Source organism: Chamaea fasciata, unplaced genomic scaffold (genome assembly GCF_029207755.1).
Source record: "Chamaea fasciata isolate MVZ Bird 193981 ecotype frontalis unplaced genomic scaffold, bChaFas1.0.hap1 SCAF_10, whole genome shotgun sequence".
NCBI classification, from domain to species: Eukaryota; Metazoa; Chordata; class Aves; order Passeriformes; family Sylviidae; genus Chamaea; species Chamaea fasciata.
In genome coordinates, this window is record NW_027094095.1 from 31,270,768 (window position 1) to 31,291,378 (window position 20,611).

A 20,611-nucleotide genomic window follows, 5' to 3' on the forward strand; every position below is an offset into this window, starting at 1 on the left:
ATGGCTCCATCCAAACCATTGTGCTCCGTCTTGTGAATATCTATTTAATCAGTGGGTTTTAAAAGAGCTGATTTGTGCTAAGTGATTTTTCTTTCTTAGACTGCAGCAAGAATCTCATCCTCTTGTGAGGATGCGGCACAGGCAGTCCAGCTATTCTGGGCTTCAATGGCTCCATTGAGCCGGGAAGAGGTTCAAGTAGCAGGGATCCATTGAGACGATTGTGGAGCTGTCGGGAGGAAGGAGCACTGCAGGAGGCTCTGCTGGGATGGAGTACCGGCCTTTATTAACTCATCCATTCCACTCAATCACGAGCTGGGTTGTGTTTTCCACTCCACAGCCTCGCTGTGCTTGAGGAGCGAGGCCAGCTCTGGGTGACTTGGAGGCTGCCAGGTTTCAGGTCTTTGCTCCATCAGCCCGAGAGGAGCTGCCCTCAGTGCTCGAGGCGGCACTGCCGCCTCTCCGCCACCTCAGCACGCTCACAGGGGGACGAGAGCCACCAGTGTGGCCATGGCTGTGTTCTCAGGCTGTCTCAGTGGCTCATGAAGAAGGGCTGGGGTTCATTGTGCCTTTGCTCACTGCAGGTGCAAATCCAGCCAGAATTCGGGGTTGTGAGTGGCGAGTTAACAGCACCCAGGGAAGCACCGATGGGTTGAGAGTCAACCCCAGAGAACATTCCTTGCAAGGGCACGGCAAAAAGCCATCGTGGACGTGTTGTGGGCAGCAATAAATCCCTCACCTGAGCAGGGTGAGTCCTGCACCCCTCACTGCTGTCCCTGAACCCTGCACAGCCTCCCTTGCCCAAACACAGCAGCACCGTGGCAGGAGGCGAACCCCCCACAGCTCGGCACAGGAGGTTTCTGTTGCCCTCTCCTTATCTTGTTTGTTCCTCACATGATCTGCAGCAGGCCCTGGCTATCTGCGTGGCATTTGCTGTCCCCTGGGTCAGCTGTTCTGCTGGGTGACACCGGGGTATTAATAGAGAGTGTCACCTTGGGTTCTGGCTGAGGGGTATCAGGAGAATCCCGATGTTTGCCTCTCACCCTGGCCCTGGATGGTGGTGATGGTTCCCAGAGGCTGTCAGGGCTGGCGGCCACCCCCAGGAACATCCACACGGTGCCACAAACATTTCCTGACCCGAGAGGCCGGGGCTGGCCCCAAAAGGACAAAAAGTTCCTGCTGGAGGCAGGGTCACCCGGAGCTGTGTCACAGGGACACATCCAGGGGGGTTTGGAATATCTCCAGATCTCCCTGGGCAGCTGCTCCAGTGCCACCCTCAGTGCAAAGAAGTTCTTCCCCATGGTCAGGTGGAATTTGTGTTTTAGCTTATGGCCATTGCTCCTTGTCCTGTGGCACTGAAGGTTTGTCACCAGAGTTTCCAGCAGCTCCACACCAGGTGCAGGTGTTTTCACTAAATCCTCACTAATTTCAGGTGTTCCCAGCAGATCCTCGCCAGTTTCAGGTGGTTTCCTCACTAATTTCAGGTATTTCCTCTCCTGTGTTCCATCAATGGACTCAAACATCTCTCCCTCCTCCCTCCGTGCCTCCTCCCACCAAATGTTTCCACACAGTGAGTCAATATTTTTAAATGGCTCCACTTTGGCCATCGATTACCTCTGCCCACTCATTCTCCATTAGCTCAGGCCAAAGCCTTTATCAATACCCTTTATCAATACCCTTTATCAATACCCTAAAACACCCCAGGACGGCTCAGTTCCTGTTAGCTCAGGAACGAGGCTTTAACTGCAATCGGATACAATGATTTGTGCCAGGCCCACACATTTGTGCTTACTCACACTGCAAACTTCACCTTCTGTGTAATTAAGCAGTAATTAATCGTAGCAAGTGCTCTGCTCCTATTTGTTCCGAATTTCCAAGTGGCTGTGGCTGCTTTGTTGGGTTGTTTGATGCTCCTGGACTTGATGAGTTGTTTCAGATTTTAGTTTTGGGCTGATTTTGCTCGGGGCCCCCGCATCTCTTCTTTCTTTTGAAAAAGCTTTATGGTTTGGAGGAAGTGGCTCCAAAACAGTGATTCCAGCAAGTGATTTTTCCACATGAAACAGAGCTTCTAAAGGATCATTAATTAAGGAAGATCAAAATGAGCCCTGGAGCAGGTCTGGAGAAGCTTTGCAGGTCTAGGGAACATTACCAGTGTTATGAAATGATACTTGGGGTGCCAGCAGCGCTCTATCTGTTTTCACATCAGGGAAATCATCCCAAGAGGGTTTGATTTGCTGCCTGACCCCAGCGTTTGGCACAAACCACGTGAAATGTGCTGCAGGATTTCTGCCCTGCCTGGATTCCTGGCCTCACAATCATTCCTTTAAAAGGTTTTGTTGTTGCTGCTCACCACCTCTGACTTCACGTCAAGAAGCTTTTCCTTCTGCTAAATCCAGTTTGCTGTCCTGAGTGATTAAAGCTCGTTGCAGGCCATGTGATTTAAGGTCAGAAAATGAAAACCTGGGGTTTGACTTGCCCCTCTTTCCCCCCGTTTTGTTTTGCAGCCGGAGGAGGAGGGGAGGAGTGTGGGCAGGCAGAGCTGTCCCTGCCACCTCCCCGCGGAAGGGTCCCTTCCGCCTCACTGGCCTTAGGAAAAATGCAAATTTATGGAAATTCTGTCTGGGCTGGCAGGCTTTGTGTTCCCTGGCTCTGCCTGCGCCGAGCTGGGCTGGGCATTTCACAGAATTGTGGAATCGTGGAATAGTTTGCATTGGAAGGGATCTTAAAGCTCTCGTGGGCAGAGACACCTCCCACCATCCCAGGCTGCTCCAAGCCCCAATGTCCAGCCTGGCCTTGGGCACTGCCAGGGATCCAGGGGCAGCCACGGCTGCTCTGGGCACCCTGTGCCAGGGCCTGCCCACCCTCCTAGCCAGGAATTCCTTCCCAAAATCCCAGCTAACCTTTGTCCCTGGGAAGCCATTCCCCTCATCCTGTCATTCCTTATCCCGAGCGTTTCTCCAGCTCTCTTGGAGCTCCTTTAGGCCCTGGAAGAACCTTTAGGATCTCCCTGGAGCAATGTTTCATGAGTTACACTATTAATCCCACCAGGAATAACATCAAGTTGGTGTTTACCCCCATCACTCCCACGGGAAAGCTGTTGAGTGCTCTGGCTGCTCTCGAGGCACAGATTTCCCTCTGATTTCCAACCTCCGTTCATTCCTGTCCGTTTTATCCCCTGTCGTTTTCACACCAGCGTTGTCCTTTAGCACAAAGCTCCCGTTTCCTTTGGTGGCGCTTGGGACCCCCCTCTGTGGGGGGACAGCAGGCGCCATTCCCAGCCCTCCCTGTGCTCCACGTGCCAAAGCCCTCAGACAGAGCAAACACTTTGTGCCGACGGGCCAGGATTTTCCATCTTTCAAATCTCCTCAGACAACAGCAGGCGGCAGATGCTCATGGTTTGGATGAGGTAACTTTTGCATTGAGCTTCTGCTGGCCCTGAAATGATCAATGAGAGGTCTGAAAAAAATTGCCCTTGGAGTCACATCCGTGGGCTCTGACATTTGCTGTCGCTGTGTCCTCTCCTGTGGATAGGAAAGATGGAGGGTGCAGGCATTTGAGAGATGTGAAGCGAGGAAAACGTTGCTGAAATGTACCCAACTGGATTAATTATTGTTAAAGGCCGAGTCTCCAAAGGATTTAATGATCTGAGTACCATCTTTGGACATTTCCCTGTCTTTTTACTGACAGGCTCCACGGTTCCCAATTACGGAGATAAATCCAAAAACCAGGTCAAATAATTATTCCATGAATCAAGTGGAAAGGCTGGATGCATTTCTGAGCACAGCAGCTTTCCACACACCCACTGCTGGACTTCTGGATACTGTGGAAGGGCTGGGGGGAATTTCAAACGTTAGTGCAGGAAATGTGTAAATCTTCCACCTCAAAGGCTGCCTGTTCAGGCCAGGTGAAATGGAAACTCAGCGGTGTCTGTAAGTTGTCACCACGGTTGTCACTTTGTTCCTGTCTCCAGTGCGGCTGACAGCAGATGAGAGGAGCTCTGTGAAGTGGGGCCGGACGGAAGGAGGCAGCCCAGACCTTCTTCCCCCCTGCCTGAAGAGGCAAAAGTGCCTCTGGAGTGGTGCCAGGGTCTGTGTTTAAGGGCAGGATGGAATAAAGCCTGGCTCTGGCCAGCAGCCTCCTGATGCTGCGGCTCTGTGCGGATCCAGGAACGCTTTCCTGTGTGCTGGAAGCACAGGTCATTTATGGATGGGACCCTTGAGACCCCTGCTGAAGGCTTGGGAAGGGAGTTAAGTGCAGATTGCACTTAAGAGGGACAGGAGATACTTGAAGATGCATCAATAAAAGATGGAATATAGAACTGAATTCCCCTTCTGTTGCTGGTCATACCCCAGTGGGGAAAAGGCAGGGCTGGACCCCGTGTTCCCGCTTGCTGTGTGGAATTATCCCCCCCTCGCTGGTTCTGGGCAGGGATTGAGGGGCTGGAAAAAGTCCTGGAGCGCCACCAGGAGACACCAGTGTCCCTGTCACATGAGCCAGGCCACCGCAGGCAGCCTCCTCCGCGGGAGGCAACATCCGTGTGCTGTGGATTGGGAGAGACAGTCTGAGAAACGCCACAGGGCTTGGCTGGAGCTGGGAGAGCTGGAAAAGCTGAAGTGACACTGAACAGACAGAGCAGCCAGGCCAGGCTGGGATAAGCGGTGCCCTGTGGCTCCAGTGGAAACATCTGTGCCGTGGGACAGCAGCGTGTGACACAGCAGGTGCTGCCAAAATCCCGTGTCTGGGGCCCCGTGCTGTCCCTGTGCCACCTGTCCCCCCGGCTGCCAGCCATTCCAGCACTTCCCAGCAGGGAAAAGTGGCAGCTTTCCCCCTGGGGAGGCTCAGCTGGGTTCTTCCATGTGGCAAAAGCTCAGCTCCTGTAGGAGGTTTGATCCTGGTGAGCTGTGGGTGGGTGGCGCAGAAACACCTGGAGGGTGAGCAGAGCTGTCAACTCTCAGAATCCTGGGATGTTCTGGTTTGGGAGGGACCTTCAAGATCATCTTGGACATGGGCACCTTCCACTGCCCCAGGCTGCTCCAAGCCTGGCCTTGGACGCTTCCAGGAATCCAGGGGCTGCCACAGCTTCTCTGGACCCCCTGTGCCAGTCATGCCTTGTTCTACCTTGGCTGGGTAGGAAGGGAAGCAACTGCTCCATCAGTTGTTAGCTGGAATATTTTCAGGAGGAAAAAGCCCTTTGGAAGTGGCTTTGCTGCTCATGTTGGGAATGATCACGCTCACATCCATATGTCTTTCCAAGCTCTGGCAGTAAAAATAGACGTGGGGTGTCTGCTGTGTTTGACTGCGCCTTGCATGTTCCAAAGATTAATGGCAGAGAACCATTGGAAGAGGATAAAACGGCCCAGGATGTACATTTGGAAAAATAACAACTGGATTTTAGCGCTCAGGATTGCTTCTCTGGGGGACTTAAACAACCCCATGATGTTCACTTGTTACAGGATAATGTCGAGCTGCTTATCTGTAGTAAACCTGAAGAGGATTAGGTTTTTTGGAACCCTCCATGCTGAGAGAGAATCCAAACTCGTTTTTACCTCCTGCTGTACTTTCCCAACCATCTCCTGGTGGCTGCTCCAGCCCGGCACGGTGCTGGATCCAATCCCTGACATTTGCTGTGCAAACCAGGAGCCTCCCCAGGGTGCTGCTGGATGAGGTCTGAGAGCTGGGAGGGCTCTGCAGACTCATCTTTATCTCGGGGTTCTGCTGAAGGTGGGTCTGGGTTGCAGAGGGAGCAGCAGCAGCTCTCAGGGCTGTTTTGGCTGCGAGCAGGGCAGGGGCTCTGGTTATTCTGCCTCGCTTGTACCCATTGAGCAGGAGAACGGAAACAGAGTGAATGAAAGCCACAGAATGGTTTGGATTGAAAGGGACCTTAATGATCACCTCAGCCAAGGGCAGGGACACCTCCCAGCAGCCCAGTTTGCTCCAAGCCCTGTCCGACCTGGCCTTGAACTTCTTTATTCAGGGAAGACAAAGTCAAGTAAACACATATTTTTGCTTTTGGATACGTGCAGAGGCTTAATGATGTGTTTAGCAGCAGCTGACAGCTTCTGTTGCAAACACTTCAGTCAGTGCTGCCGGGTTCCTGTGGCAGGCAGCTGTGACAGCGCTGGGAGGGGCTGCAGGGGCTGCTGGCCTGCTGTGGGGACACGGAGCTCTGGAGATTGTGGGGTCATGGAACCACAGACTGGTTTGGCTTCCATGGGACCTTAGAAACCATCCCACTCCACCCCTGCCATGGCAGGGACACTTCCACTGTGCCAGGCTGCTCCCAGCCCTGTCCAGCCTGACCTTGGGCACTGCCAGGGGTCCAGGGGCAGCCACAGCTGCTCTGGGAATTCCAGCCCAGCCAGGAATTCCAGTTCCCAATCTCCCGTCCATCCCTGCCCTCTGGGAAGCCATTCCCTGTGTCCTGTCCCTCCATCCCTTGTCCCCAGTCCCTCTGCAGCTCTCCTGGAGCCCCTTCAGGCCCTGCCAGGGGCTCGGAGCTCTCCCTGGAGCTTCTCCTCTCCAGCTGAGCGCCCCCAGCTCTCCCAGCCCGGCTCCAGAGGGGCTCCAGCCCTGCAGCAGCTCCGTGGATTCCTCTGGAATCTCTCCAGCAGCTCCAGGTCCTGCTGCAGTTGGAGCCCAGGGCTGGGGCAGCTCTGCAGGTGGGGCCTCACCTGGATAGAAAAGTCAGGAGCCACATGAGGGACAAACCCAGCAGGGGGATGTGAACTTTTAAGAAGTCCCTAGGAGTAACAATATTTTCCCTAAGTGGGAGAAGGTTGGGAGGGGAAGGTCAGTAATGGCTGTGGAGCTGGGAGCTGTCACCCCAGGGAGCCCTGTGCCCCTGCCAGGGCTCTGCCCTGCTCTGTGTGTCCCATCCTGGGCCATTAAGTGCTGATGGTTTCAAGCACAGCCCTTTCCACATGGAAGATTATTTAGGAGAAGCAGCACGCTGTTGGGATAATGGGGAGCAGGTGCACGGCATTACAGAGCAGCCAGGCAGTGGAAGGAACAGCATTTTCCTTGGTTATGGTTTTAAGAATCCTGAAGGATGTCTTGGTGAGATTCACGAATCTCTCAAAGGAGCTTTATAATTAACGAAGTCTGCCCAAACCTCTGGGAATATTTTGGAAACATTTGATGTTATAAAGGTGGTGAAGGTTAGGAGATGGGGAGAAATGTCCTCAGGAATGACTCTGGGAAAGCAAAGCCGATGGTGGACCTTCTTGGAGAGTCAGTGCTGTCATCCTCGGGAAAAGTGTCAATTCCCAGCAGAACCAACAATCCCTGAGCCTGCCTGGTCTGCTGGGCTGAAATGTGTTTGTGTTTCATACTGTGGGGCTCTCATGGAAACCACTTGACTGGCAATGACTACTGGAATGACTCTGAATTACATCCAAATCACGACACATTCCCGTTTCTCAATCCTTTTGCCACGTTCCAAGACTACTGGTGGGCAATGCTGACCCCCCTAGGGACACCGCTTCCTGAGGCTGGTGAAGGGTCTGGAGTGGAGGAATGAGGAATGGCTGAGGGCACTTGGCTTATTCCTCCCGGAGGAGACTGAGGGGAGACTCACCAGGGTCTGTAGCAGTGCAGGGGCAGGCACCAATTTATTCTCAGTGACCAGGGACAGGAGCCAGGGAACGGCTGCAGCTGTGCCAGGGGAGGTTTAGGCTGGATTTTGTGAAAGGTTCTTCTCCCACACGGTGCTGGGCACTGCCCGGGCTCCCCAGGGAATGGGCACGGCCCCGAGGCCGCCGGAGCTCCCGGAGGGTTTGGACAGCGCTGCCAGGGTGGGATTGTCGGGTGTCTGTGCAGGGCCAGGGGCTGGATCGATCGATGATCCCTGTGAGTCGCCTCCAGCCGCGGAGATTCTGATCCTGTGGCTGTTCCAGTAACGCTGCAGCACTGGAGCAGCTGGGGCTTGCTGTTATGAATCCTCTTTGTTTGCAGAGTGACTCACGGAGCCTCGCTGTGTTTTACAATGATTTCTCCTGGCTCGCCGTTGTCTGCTCATTACCGTGGCTCAGGCACGGCTTTGCACAGGTCCAGGGCCGGTGCCGGCTCGCAGCTAACTCCTGCCACCTGCTGTCTCCTTCCTTCTGGCTTCCCCAGCATCCTGGATTTCGGGATGCGGAGGGATGAAGGAATGGAGCTGCGGTGCCCCGCGGGCCGTGCTGAGCGTTGTGCAGCCCCTGCTCCCCTCCCTGCGCCTGCCCGGCTCCTCCATCGCCCCGGCCATCCCAGAGAGCCGGCAGAGTGTGTGGAGTCAGAGAAATCCAGGGAAAGGCCTCCTTCCTTCCCAGCTCTGCGCTGCCTGGGATAAGGCCCATCCCATTTCCATCCACTTGGAAAAGATCTCCGAGATTATCAAATCCACCCATTCCCAGCACTGCCCATGTCCTCAAGTGCCACATTTACACGGCTGCAAATCCCTCCAGGAACGGAGACTCCACCAGTGCCCTGGGCAGCTCTGCTGGTGCTGCTGTCACCTTTCCTCCGGTGTGACTCTGGCAGGGCTCAATTCCCTGGAATCCCTTGGCGGCCTCTGGACACACAGTCACCCCTGGGAGTGTCCAGCCCTGGGAAATGTCGGTAAATAGATCTGAGAACACAGGTTGGAGGCACGCAGGGAATGCTGGCAGCTCCTGAGAGATCTCCTATGGACTGTGGAAGGATTTGTAGGGACCTTAGAGATCAAATTTCAGGCCCATATGTTTAGATAATACAATTTATATGACAAATGGGGTGTCTCACTGTGGGTGTTGTTACTTGAGGATAAACTGGAAAGGAAATTTTGGGCGGGTTTTTTTGTGCTTTGTACTCTGCCATCCTTATTTTTAAGTAGGCAAATGCAGCTTTTTTTCCACTTGGTCAGAGCTTATGGGGTGTGAAAACTTTGGAGGGGACCCCCACAGTCTGTGCATTGTTCTGAACACGGTGATGAAATTTTTCCAGCAGAGCTCAGCGGTTAACTTCCAATAGAAAAAAAAAAAAAATAGTGGGAATGCAGATCTGAAAGGGCAACTTTACACCCCCGTTGTGGTTCTTACCAATTCCAGCAAATGTTTTTGGGGGGATATTTTTGGCACCAGGACACAGTTCCAGGTGGGTGTTGTGCAAACCGGGAGCAACTGGTGACAGACCCAAGGTTAAACTCTTGCTCTCTGTATCTCAGGTCACATTTTCCTAATGTTGGATCATCCGAGGGGAATATTTTCCCATATTCCAGTTCTTGTAACTGTTAAAAAGCAGTGACAGCAGAGTTATTCCTGGGTTTCGAGGATCTTGCTCACAGGCTGTAGCTCTGGGGGTGCCTGTTCACTCCTGGCAGAGGTAACTCCAAACTCTGGGACTGGTCATTTTGGGGGGAATTTTCTGTTACCTTCTGCCTGAGCACACGGGTGGCTGAGTGCTGGATCAAGGCCAAGGAAAAAAAGCCTGAGAAGAACTGGCGTGGCTGCACGTTGAACTTGAGGAAAGGAATAAAAGCACTTTTCAGTTGGCTGAACCACGTGACCCATAGAGCAGCATTCCAAGTGCTGGAGCAGGGAACAGGGGGAGCAGGCAGCAGGAGCTGGAGCAGCCACAGCATTCCCAGCTGGGCATTGGCTGTGCCAGCTCCTCACCAAGGCAGCCTGAATGTGTCCAGCTCATCCCAGGGATGTAGAAATCTGGAAACTCATAGAATTCAGGCAAGCTGAGGCATTAATACTTTATGTGCTCCTCCTGCTGCATTTAAAGCTCTCTCTGCAGAGAGGAGGGAGAGCTGGGGTCTTCTCTGCCACTGTGCTCAGGGAATCTTCTGGATTAAGGAGTGGAGGGCTGGAGAAAGGCATGGCAAGGAGCACAGCCTGGTGTCAGCCTGGTGGGACAGCATCCAGCATGGGATGAGGCGCTGGAGCAAGCACTCAGCCCCTGCTGTCAGGAGACGAACCCTGCCTTCCAAAGGCAAGGAAATTCCTCCTGAGCGTGGCTGTACCTCCCTTGGCTTTCTGGGCCATGGTCACACATCTGGTGTTTCTATCAGGCCCAAATGCCCAGGCACAGGAGGCCAACTCTCATTTTCAGCCTTTACGAGGGGTGTCACTTCCTAGAGTGGCCAGGGTGACTTCAGCCACGGCTTGCAGCAGCCAAGTTATGAAACCACAAGAAAGTGGGTGTAAAATGGAAAAGGTGACAAAAAGTTTAATGCTTTTTTTTTTAGTTTATAAACCACCCTTTTTTTTTTTCTTTTTTTTTTTTTTTTTTAAGCACGGCTGTTTAAAGTTCACTGAACTGGTACCTTGAATGGCTAAAACATGGTTTGGCCATCCAGCTCCCCCAGCTGCCACGTGCTCGCAAATCTTGCAGGATTTCAAAAGTTTGGCTCCAGAGCAGATGGGGACAGGGCTGGGCTGGACAGCGTTGTCACATTGTGCTGTCTTTAGTCCCTGTTGTGCCCGCAAGGAGCGAGGTTTGGCAAATTGAACCCCAGGGCTTGTGCAAAAGGCCTTGACGGTGGAGTGGGGTGGAATCCTGGAATGGTTTGGGTTGGGAGGGTCCTTAAAGCCCATTCCATCCCATGCCATGGCACGGACACTTCCACTGTCCCAGGCTGCTCCAAGCCCCGTCCAGCCCAGCCTTGGGCACTCCCAGGGATCCAGGGGCAGCCACAGTTGCTCTGGGCACCCTGTGCCAGGCCTGCCCACCCTCACAGGGATGGATTCTCCATCATCTCTGATCCATCCCTGCCCACTTCAGCTGCTGCGTGCTCGTGCTGAGAGCTGCGCTGAGCTGAAGGAAGCCATGAGCAGGGGCAGTCAGGACAGGAGCCTCCGGGGTAAATGTTTACGGTCCTCCTTGCACACAAAGGGAAACCTGTCAGCCCGCGGCTGCGGTGACCGCAGGCTGAGGTGACACGTGTCCTGCAAGCCCTCTGGTGGCAGAGCGTGACACGCGGTTTGCGTTTCGTTCGCAGCTTCGATGTGGAGAATGGCCCGTCCCCGGGGCGCAGCCCGCTGGACCCGCAGGCCAGCTCCTCGTCGGGACTCGTCCTGCACACGACATTCCCGGGCCACAGCCAGCGCCGGGAGTCGTTCCTGTACCGATCCGACAGCGACTATGACCTCTCACCAAAGACCATGTCCAGGAACTCCTCCCTGCCGAGTGAACAGTAAGCATCAATTAATTCAGCTCCTGTTTTACACTCTCTGTGCTGCTCTAATCCTCAGAGCTCTGTTAAGAGGAGCTTATGGGTGGTACTGGAGAATTTCGTAGCTGGGATGTGCAAAACGTGTCCTGATCCGACTTCCTCTCCCATCCTCCTGATCCGACATCCTCTCCCGTCCCGTGCTTCAAATATTCAAATTTTCTCCAGAATTTAGCCGAAGAGTTTTCAAAGCCGCATCCTGGAATGACAGAGGAGTTGTGCTGCACTTTTATTTACAGTGTTGCTGCTCCCCATCCTGTTTAGGGGGCTGTTCCCTAGAATTTGAGTGGAAAATGAGCCCAGACAGATGGCTGAGCTCGAGAGGATCCTTTCCCACAGAGTGTCCTGGATTCCCGGCCCTTTATTTTGAAAGGCACATTTTAAAGTTTCAAAGTGGCCCTTAAGCGATGAAAAAAAGTGCTCGTTAAACAGAGGCGAGCTGTTGCGAAAGTTTTGTCACGGAATGGAAACCTGAGTATTGGCCAGATCCACGAGAATTCCGCAAGAAAATATCCCTGCTGTGAGTTAAAACTGAGTAAATATTTATTGAAGGAAACACTCCAAATTATGCAAATAGTGTTTGGCGTAAGCGGTGGGTTGTAGCAATTCCCAGCAGCGTGCTGGGGTGGGGGAATCCCATCATTTCCCCCAAATTCATGGCTGTCTGCAGCTGAAGTGTCCATCCACTGTGGGCATCGAGGCTCTGTTCGCACTTGGGAGAGAGTCTCCATCAGCGTGGAGACAATTTTAATTAAATTTAGACATAATAGCACTGAGTGAGGACGAGGGGATGACCTCTGTGGCAGCACAGTGGGGAGAATTCCTCTTTGGACAAGGGGGGATGGGTTTAAACTGTAAGTGGGTAGATTTAGGTGGATATTAGGAAGGAATTCCTGGCTGGGAGGGTGGGCAGGCCCTGGAATAGAATTTCCAGAGAAGCTGTGGCTGCCTCTGGATCCCTGAAGTGTCCAAGGACAGGTTGGATGGGGTTTGGACCCACCTGGAGTACTGGAAGATGTCCCTGCACATGGCAGGGGGTGGGACTGGATGGGCTTTAAGCTCCCTCCCATCCAAAACCTTTCAATGATTCTGTACCCTGCCATCTCTCAGTTAGGTAAATCACACAGAATGTTCCATACAGGCACAAGCATCGTAACTACTACCACAAAAAACCACAAACAAACAAACAAACAAACAAACAAACAAACAAAAAGGAAAAAAAAAACCCAAAAAACTCCTCCCTCCTATTGCTGGCAACGGTGTATTTTGCTCACAACTCCTGCTCGAATCTTCCATGATGAAAACAGCCAGACAAAACCCGGCGTCTGAACAAGGTTAAAGACTGCGACAGAGATCAACAAAAGCCAGGAAATTCAAAGGTGACCTTTCCCCCCACCACTACGGTCGGTTTTTTTCCACCGCGGTGCAAGCGTGAGCCTCAACTTTTGAATTTCCTGGCTTTTATTGCCTGGCGTTCCCAGCCCGAACGCTCGCTCCAGCCGCTTGTTTTGGATATACGCACAGTGACCTTTCCATTAGGAACAAGTTTTTATGTGGTGTTAACTAAAACGCTGCACGGCTTTGTTCGTGAGGAAAACCCCCTCGGGGAAACGCTCATTCCCTGAGGTGAATTTTGCTCTGTTTGAAGATAAATCTGCACGGAAATTTATACATTTTTCTCCGTTTTTCCTTAGGCATGGCGACGACCTGATCGTCACGCCTTTCGCCCAGGTGAGTCGGTGGCACGTTGGCCTCTAAAATAATTTCTCTAAAGCGTTCAAGCAGAGAAGGTGACACTTGCGGGTTTTGTCTCCCTCAGGTGCTGGCCAGCCTACGAAGCGTAAGGAACAACTTCACGCTTCTCACCAATTTACACGGCACCTCCAACAAGTAAGCCTGGCTTTTTGAGCTCCTTTCTTCCACAAGAGGAGGCGGCGGGGGCCGGGCAGGGGCGGCGGGGGCCGGGGAGCCGCCATCGGCCATCGCCTCACGGCGCCTCGGGCCCCGCCATCGCCTCACGGCGCCTCCGGCCCCGCCATCGCCTCACGGCGCCTCCGGCCCCGCCATCGCCTCACGGCGCCTCGGGCCCCGCCATCGCCTCACGGCGCCTCCGGCCCCGCCATCGCCTCACGGCGCCTCCGGCCCCGCCATCGCCTCACGGCGCCTCCGGCCCCGCCATCGCCTCACGGTCCGCTGCGGTTTGCGCGCCACGCCAGGGGGCGCCCTCTCCCCTCCCTCACGGCCTCCGTCCCCTCATCCCGCATTCCCTCATCCCTCATTCCCTCACCGCTTCATTCCCTCACCGCTTCATTCCCTCATCGCTTCATTCCCTCATCGCTTCATTCCCCACATTCCCTCATCGCTTCATTCCCCTCATTCCCTCATCCTCTCGTCCCCTCACCCCTCATTCTCTCATCCCTCATTCCCTCATCCCTCATTCCCTCATTCCATCATCCCTTCATTCCGTTATTCCCTCCTCCTCTGGTCCCCTCATCCCTCATTCCGTCATCCCCTCATTCCGTCATCCCTCATGCCCTCAGCCCTCATGCCCGCATCCCTCATCCCCTCATTCCCTTGTCCCCTCGTTCCCTCATTCCCTCATTCTCTCATCCCCCAACTGAGCCTCATTCCCTCATCCCATCGTCCCTTCATTCCCTCATCCCCTCATTCCTTCATTCCTCATCCCCTCGTCCCCTCATCCCCTCGCCCCTTCATCACCTCATCCCTCAGATCCTCCCTGAGGAGCAAGCGTTGTGTTTCCTCTTGTCCGATGTCCACCATGAATCGTGGGGGGCAGTTTGGGACCCCACACCACAAAAAAAAAAAAAAAAAAAAAAAAAATTGAGGAGTTGGAGAGTGAGAAGGAAATGGATCTGGGGAAGGGAAGGTTCTGGAGCCCCGGGAGAGGCAGAGGGAGCTGGGAAAGGGGCTGAGCCTGGAGAAATGGGGATCAGGGGGGACCTGGTGGCTCTGCACAACTCCCTGCCAGGAGGGGACAGCCGGGGGGGATTTGGGATCTGCTCCCAGGGAACAGGGACAGGAGGAGAGGGAACGGCCCCAGGCTGGGCCAGGGGAGGTTTATTTGAATATCAGTAAGAGTTTCTTCCTGGAAAGGGTTGTCCAGCCCAGGCACACTGGCCAGGGCAGTGCTGAGCCCCATCCCTGGCAGGATTTGGCACTTGGGGACGTGGGGCACTGGTGGCCTTGGTGATCCCAGAGGTCTCTGTCAACCTAAACAATTCCATGATTTTCGTCACATTGCCACCTTGGCTATCCCAAACATTCCATATGTGCCCAGCTCAGAGCAGAGGCATCATCTCTGCTCAGTCAAGCCGTGGTCCTGCCCCTGCATTTCCACCACTCCTTCACAAAGCAATAACAATCCCAGGATTATCCAAGCTGGAAGGGATCCAGCAGAATCAAGTCCAACTCTTAACTGACCCACAGAGGGATCAAACCCCCAAACTTGGTGTTATCAGCACAGGCTCTACCCGACTGAGTCAGTCTCACGTGCGTTGTTCATGGCCAAAGGGCGGATGGCAAAAGCGGGGCACCCCACACTTGGGGCTCCGGGGACAACAAGGATTTCCCAGCTGCAGCATCCTGGAGCTCAGCTGTGAGAAGGCTGCGCAGAGAACTGAATCCCGCATCACTTCCTTTGACACTGATTACTCTGAATGAGGAAGGTGATGCACTCAGGAGGAGGATGTTGTTTTTTCTACCTGCTGAACAGGAGGAACCAAACAAACTCCTTTTCAGGCCTTTGTCCGGAACCACCGTTTCCCCCTGGCTATTTATACTGAGCCAGTCATCCTCATCCTCTGGCCTGCTTGGCCCCAGGAGAGCTGTTCAGCCTCGAACCAACATCATTCATTCCTGGCGAGGTCTGGTGTGCACCCACCCATCCCAGCGATCCCACCCTGGGACTGGCGGGCGCTGCTCGCTCCCTCTGGCTCCAGAAGGGAAGGACGAGGAGCAGGGATGTCCTCAGTGGGACACCAGGCATGCGTGGCATCACCTGGTGCCCGCCACCAGCTCACAATCTTTATTTTACATAAAGCCCAGCATTTTATCCGGGCGTGAGGTTTTTCCTCCTGTTGATTCCCGTTGGCAAATTTTGATGGGAAGGAACCGCTGCATTCCAAGATGGAGGTTAATAAAAAACCAGATGGCTTAAATATTCCTGGGGGGGGGTTTTTTAAGCTTTGCTTTTTTGGAAAGCTCAGGCATTTTGGCGGTTCCTAATAAGGAATCTGAAATTGGACAGGGCCGGGAGGAAGTGAGGGTGTAACCTGTAGGACACACAGGCATCTTACAGTGTCCTTTGGAAAACATTCCCAGATTTGATTGAGGTATAAAGTCGTTTGCCTGGCCAAAGTAAAAGGCATTAAATTTTTAAACCGTCCCGTGCCAAACATCTCAACCCATGGCAGAATGTGCTTCCAGGTGCTGCAGAGCTTCCTGCACAGTTTCCAAAGAGCTCTGCTGGGTTACAGCCATGCTGCCAGCTCATGATTTTATCATATGTCTCATGATATGTGATATTTTACTGAATCTTCTGCTCTGGGGATCATGAGAATCTCAGCTTTCCTTTAACCCCTCCGCTCTTTTTCCCTCCTCCTCCTCTGCCCCTCCTGGCCCGAGCGAGGAAAAAGAGGACGCTGTCCCACGTATTTGCTGGAAAAGATGAATGTTAAGGCCTGGAGGAAAAAAAAAAAAAAAAAAAAAAAAAAAACCAAACCAAAAAACAACTGGCGGTCATAATTTTTGGACTTTAACGTCAGGGTTCTTGAGGCAGTTTCCTGATTGGAAAAGAGGAGAGGGTGATTAATGGCTTTGGAGTGCCGGAGTTTGGCAATTGCAGCCCAGGACGCGGTCGGGAAGCATCCGGAGCCTGCTCCGTGTGATGCCCTGCGGCAGGAGGGGAGGAGCGGGCAGCGGGAGCGCTGCGGTGGCTGCGAAGGGACAGCGCTGTCAAAGCTCGCTGCTCCAACCCCGCCGGGACAACAGGATGGGCACGCGGGTTTGAGGATGGCGGGAGCGATGCCGGCTCTGGAGCGGGGAATACCGTACGGAACAGCGGCTCATCCCTCCCCGCCGCCCCAAAGGCATGTCTGTGCAGCTCAGGCTTTGGAGATCCCTGCGGCTTGGATCCCTCGGTTCTGGCAGTGCCGCAGCCGTGGCGTGGTGTCCCTGTTCGAGGGAGTTTCTGTTTTTTAGAGATTTCGAGATTTGGCTTTTCAAAGGCTCAGCAGAGGCAGGTCGGGGCACATTTGCAGGGAATCGAGCGCCCAACGCGTGTGCCCTGTGCTGAACCCATCAGAGCGCCTGGGTCCTGCACATCCTGCCGGAGCAGCCTTTGGATGCCAGGGAGGCTCCTGCCGGCAGCGGGCTGTGCAGCCCGGCGGCTCGGAGGGCTGGAATTGCTCTCCAGACCTCACCCGGGCAGCGAGGCCTTCCCGGAGCACTTCTGAAGAACCCCCCCGAGCTACAATTGCAGCACAATTGAGCCGCTCCGCCTGCTTTGATTCGAGCTTCAAAGGAGAGCTGGCGAATAATGGATGGTGCAGTTCAGCGGCTGACTCCGAAATTTGGGGTTAGGAAGGAGGTTGGCGAAGGGAGAGTGTGGGGAAATCTGGCTTCAGTTAAAATGGATCCGAAACTTCTTAGGGAAGCAGAAGCCCAAAGTTTCGTTTTTGGTCAGCCCGAAGCACTGCAGTCAATCCAAGCTGAAGTGTCTTGATTTTGGTGTCAACTCTTTTTAACTCCTTTAAAAAACAAGTCTCTGGTGATGGTTTCAGCTTGAAAAATTAGCAGTTTTGTTTGGCACGTCTCACAGGGAGCTGTGTTGACGTTGGGAGAGAACCTGCACCTTTTTCCAGTCAGACCCTGTTGGCTTGACTTGAACCATTTTTTTTTTTTTTTCAAATAGCTTTTGGCCCCTCCAAAATCCAGGAATTGGATTGAAATCCCGATTTCATTTCAATTGCTGCTGAAATTGTTGCTCAGAGTGCAAAAAGTGTCCTTCAGCTGTTTCAAGAGTTAAACAATAATGACCGCAGCATCCTCTTCCTCGCTTCAGGAGCAATTCCAGCGTTACCTGCAGGGTTTAAAGGCACATTTCTGACCTTACCTGTGGCATTGCCTTGCAGCAGTTTGACATCACTTCAGGGTCCATTCCAGGCTCTGTAGGGAAAAACTTTATGGCAAAAGGCCTTGAACCGTGGGGGAGCCACCAGAGCCTGGCCCTTGCTGCCTTCAGGCTTGTTTTGAGCACAAAGTTGCAAAGGCAGCACCAATGGGATGGTGGCACATTTCTCCTCATTTCCAGCTCGTGGAAATGCAGGCAGGGACCAGCCATCTCTGGCTTTTCCTAACAAATCTTTGTGAATTGTTTGGGTTTTTGGGGAGAATGGACATGGATTTTTAACTGAGGGAGCTGGCAGGGTTTGGAAAGATAAAATCCCACCTCCTGACAGAGAATTCTTTATTCCTCTTAGGAGATCTCCAGCCACGAGTCAGCCACCTGTCTCCAGAGTGAACCTACAAGGTACGTGTGGGGTTTGGGGATGGGCTGTACACACATTTATTGCCCAGCTCTGCTCACAGCTGCTTTTCTGCCCCCTCCCCGGTGCAGTTCTGGCTTCCTCCTGCAAAACCCATAGGGGAGAGCTATCAGGCTCCAAATATTGTTATTTTAATCGTTTGGTTTGGGGTTTCGGCTGGTGTATTAGCACAGGAGATGAACATGATTTTGGTTTGATAGTCACGGCCACAGTGGCTGCTGTTCTTGTGAGTCCCTGTGAGCACAGGCCTGGACAAGCCCCAGCCCACGAGCCTTGAACAGGCTCAGACACAGCTGGGTCTTTTTTTTTTTCTGTTTATTTCAGTTTGTTTCCATGTGATCTGTGTACTCAAACCTCTCCTGGGTGAGACTTCCTCGGCTTCCTGCTGGGAAGGGGGTGCCAGGGCAAGGTGGGGTGGGCAGCACCATGAGGGCTGCTGGGCAGGGAAAGGGGGGAAGGACAGGGCTGAGCAGCAGAAGCTGATTACTTAGGACAGGTTTATTTGCTTTGGCACCCGGGTTTAGCCAAGCTGAGGGTCTGTAGAACCCCGCTCAGGATCAGAGCTGGCCCTACTTGCGCTAATTCAAAGGTTACTCCAGAGAGAAGGAGATAAGATTTGGAGCAGTGCCCGTTTGTAAGGTTTAATCTCAGCCTTTCCAATAATTACATGCTTGGAGGGACTTAATAAAGCTTAATTTTCACAGCATGTGAAGGCTGGATAACTATCGTTTCCTGCTGTGTGTTATTTATTCTCAGGGGACACGCAGAGTCCTGCACACTTCCAGATTAGGTTCCTCCAAACTTGTTAATGGGAGATGGAAACCTCTGGTGCAAAAATAAAACTGGACAGCACAATCTTAAACTCCTTCTCTTTCTGTCACAGCTAGCAGGAATGCAGCTCATCGCCTGATTTAAAGCTGGGTCTAACGAGGTTTGAATTTATGCCTGTGTGAAGAAAAAAAAATTGGAAAATTTCCTAGGCTTTCCATAGACCAGTTTCTGTAAGTTAGACAATCTAATAACGAGGAGAGAATGCCCTTCCAGGAATTTTTTAGGTTAATTTTCTTAACACTTTCCGTGGAAAGAATTGCTCTCAACTTTTTAACACTTCGGGGATATTTTTCTACATCATTTCCAATGAGAGCTGTAGGACGCTTGGTACTTTTTAGCTGATCCAAGCTTTTAATGCTGGGAACACATGAAAATTCCTTTAGGAATGAAGTGTTTGACACACAGAACTGTAGAGCAAGTTTTGTGTTGCCTTGTAAAGGCTGGATTTGAGGCCCCTCAAGTAAAGAGGTTTTTAACAACGAGTCTTCACTGCTTTTAGGTGAAATCTTCAGATAAAATTTTAAAAAGTGAGTTGGATCATTACAGATTCAGTAAATGGTGACACTCTGTAGGTAAGAAGGAGATACATTTTTGAGATTAATAGAAAACGGTGAGATTTCCTACATCAAAGCAGCCAATATTGGCATTATTGGTAGAAAATCCTGAGGTTCTTGGTTAAATTCAGGTCATTGCCTTCCTCTGCCTCCTCACAGCCACTGTCGCACACTGAATTCCTTTCCAGGCAGCAGAAAACAATCACAACCCTTGACTCTCTAAGGAAGTTTCCATCTAATTCAGCAAGAACAGAGACTTTTAAGGAAATTTTTTCAGTGTTTGCACCCTTTTTTCCCCCCCTTTGACAGCTTCTGCTTGGAAATGATGAACACGAGGAGAGATTTTCCTATCAGAACCCTTCCAGTTCTGTGCCAGCGGTGGGGAGGATGCAGGGTGTTTTTCCTGGAGGTTTTGCAGAAGGAAGCAGTGGTGTTTTGATTGGGACCAGGCTGCTTCACATCTCTCTAGATAAAAGACAGCATTTGGAAGGAACTGGGTTTAGATTCACGAGATTTGTGGAAGCTTGGAGTTTGATTTTAACCCTCCAAAGTCACCCATTGATTCATGGCTTTACCACAACCCGCTGACATCACCGTGAGCAGCTTGTGGATGTCTCCTTTGATTTGTCATTAATGGGGTGATTTATATCCTGTTCTGAGAAATACAGAACTCAGGGCTTAAAGCAAACAAGACTGCATTAATAAAATTACCCTGGAGGGAGGCAAATTGCATCCAGCATTTGCACTGCAAGGAATACACTGCCAGCTAGTTACTCCAGCTGGAATATTCCAGGATTTCCCAAGCAACAACAGCCAAATCTGCTGCTGCTGTTGCATCACTGAGGACCCAGGCCCGTGGTGGAATAATTGAGCTGTGGTGAAATGAGGAAACTCTTTTTTTGCTTTCATTTTCTTCTAAGTAGGAAAACTTTTGGCCGGGTTTTTCCTGGGACAAAGGGCTCTGAAAGGCACTGCTGGTGTCACCGTGAGTTTCAGAGCTTTCTTAACCTTGCAAGCACAGCCAGAGAAGGAAGGGGAATGTGGATTGAACATCCTGTGTTTTGTCCTTGGTATCAGCTGAAGTAAATCTGGCAGATTTTTCCTGTTATTTTGTTATAACTGCAGCTCACAGGAACGCACAAACTCGCTTTTATGAATTACCCGAGACACCGTAACATGGAAATACAAAGCCATAGCAAAAAGGGTCCATCAGTCCTTAATTAGCTGGGCAGGATGGTGGGAATGCTGCGGGGTTCCTGTGTGGTGTGTGACATCCCCAGCAGCTGTGCAGGGCCAGGGCAGGACGGTGCTGCTCAGCCACCTCTGGGTTACTGAAACGACATCACACACATTGTCACACAGTGTCCCTGAGGGTGCTCTCTCCTGAGGGTTCTTTCTCCTGTCCCTTTGTTCCTGCTGAGTGTGGCCTCTGCCACAGTTACTCTCGGTGACCTTTGTGCCACCCTGGGCTC

At 52.4% G+C, this 20,611-nt stretch overlaps 1 protein-coding gene across 2 annotated transcripts in view; it reads left to right on the top strand.

Annotated features, from left to right (window-relative positions):
- PDE4B (phosphodiesterase 4B) overlaps positions 1–20,611 on the top strand; it is a 157,676-nt gene that overhangs the window by 83,138 nt on the left and 53,927 nt on the right. For both annotated transcript variants that reach the window (XM_066192994.1, XM_066192995.1), the window contains 4 exons: positions 10,958–11,152; positions 12,883–12,919; positions 13,008–13,078; positions 17,689–17,738. In XM_066192994.1, coding sequence (XP_066049091.1) covers positions 10,958–11,152; positions 12,883–12,919; positions 13,008–13,078; positions 17,689–17,738 — 353 coding nt within the window. The remainder of the gene's footprint in view (positions 1–10,957; positions 11,153–12,882; positions 12,920–13,007; positions 13,079–17,688; positions 17,739–20,611) is intronic.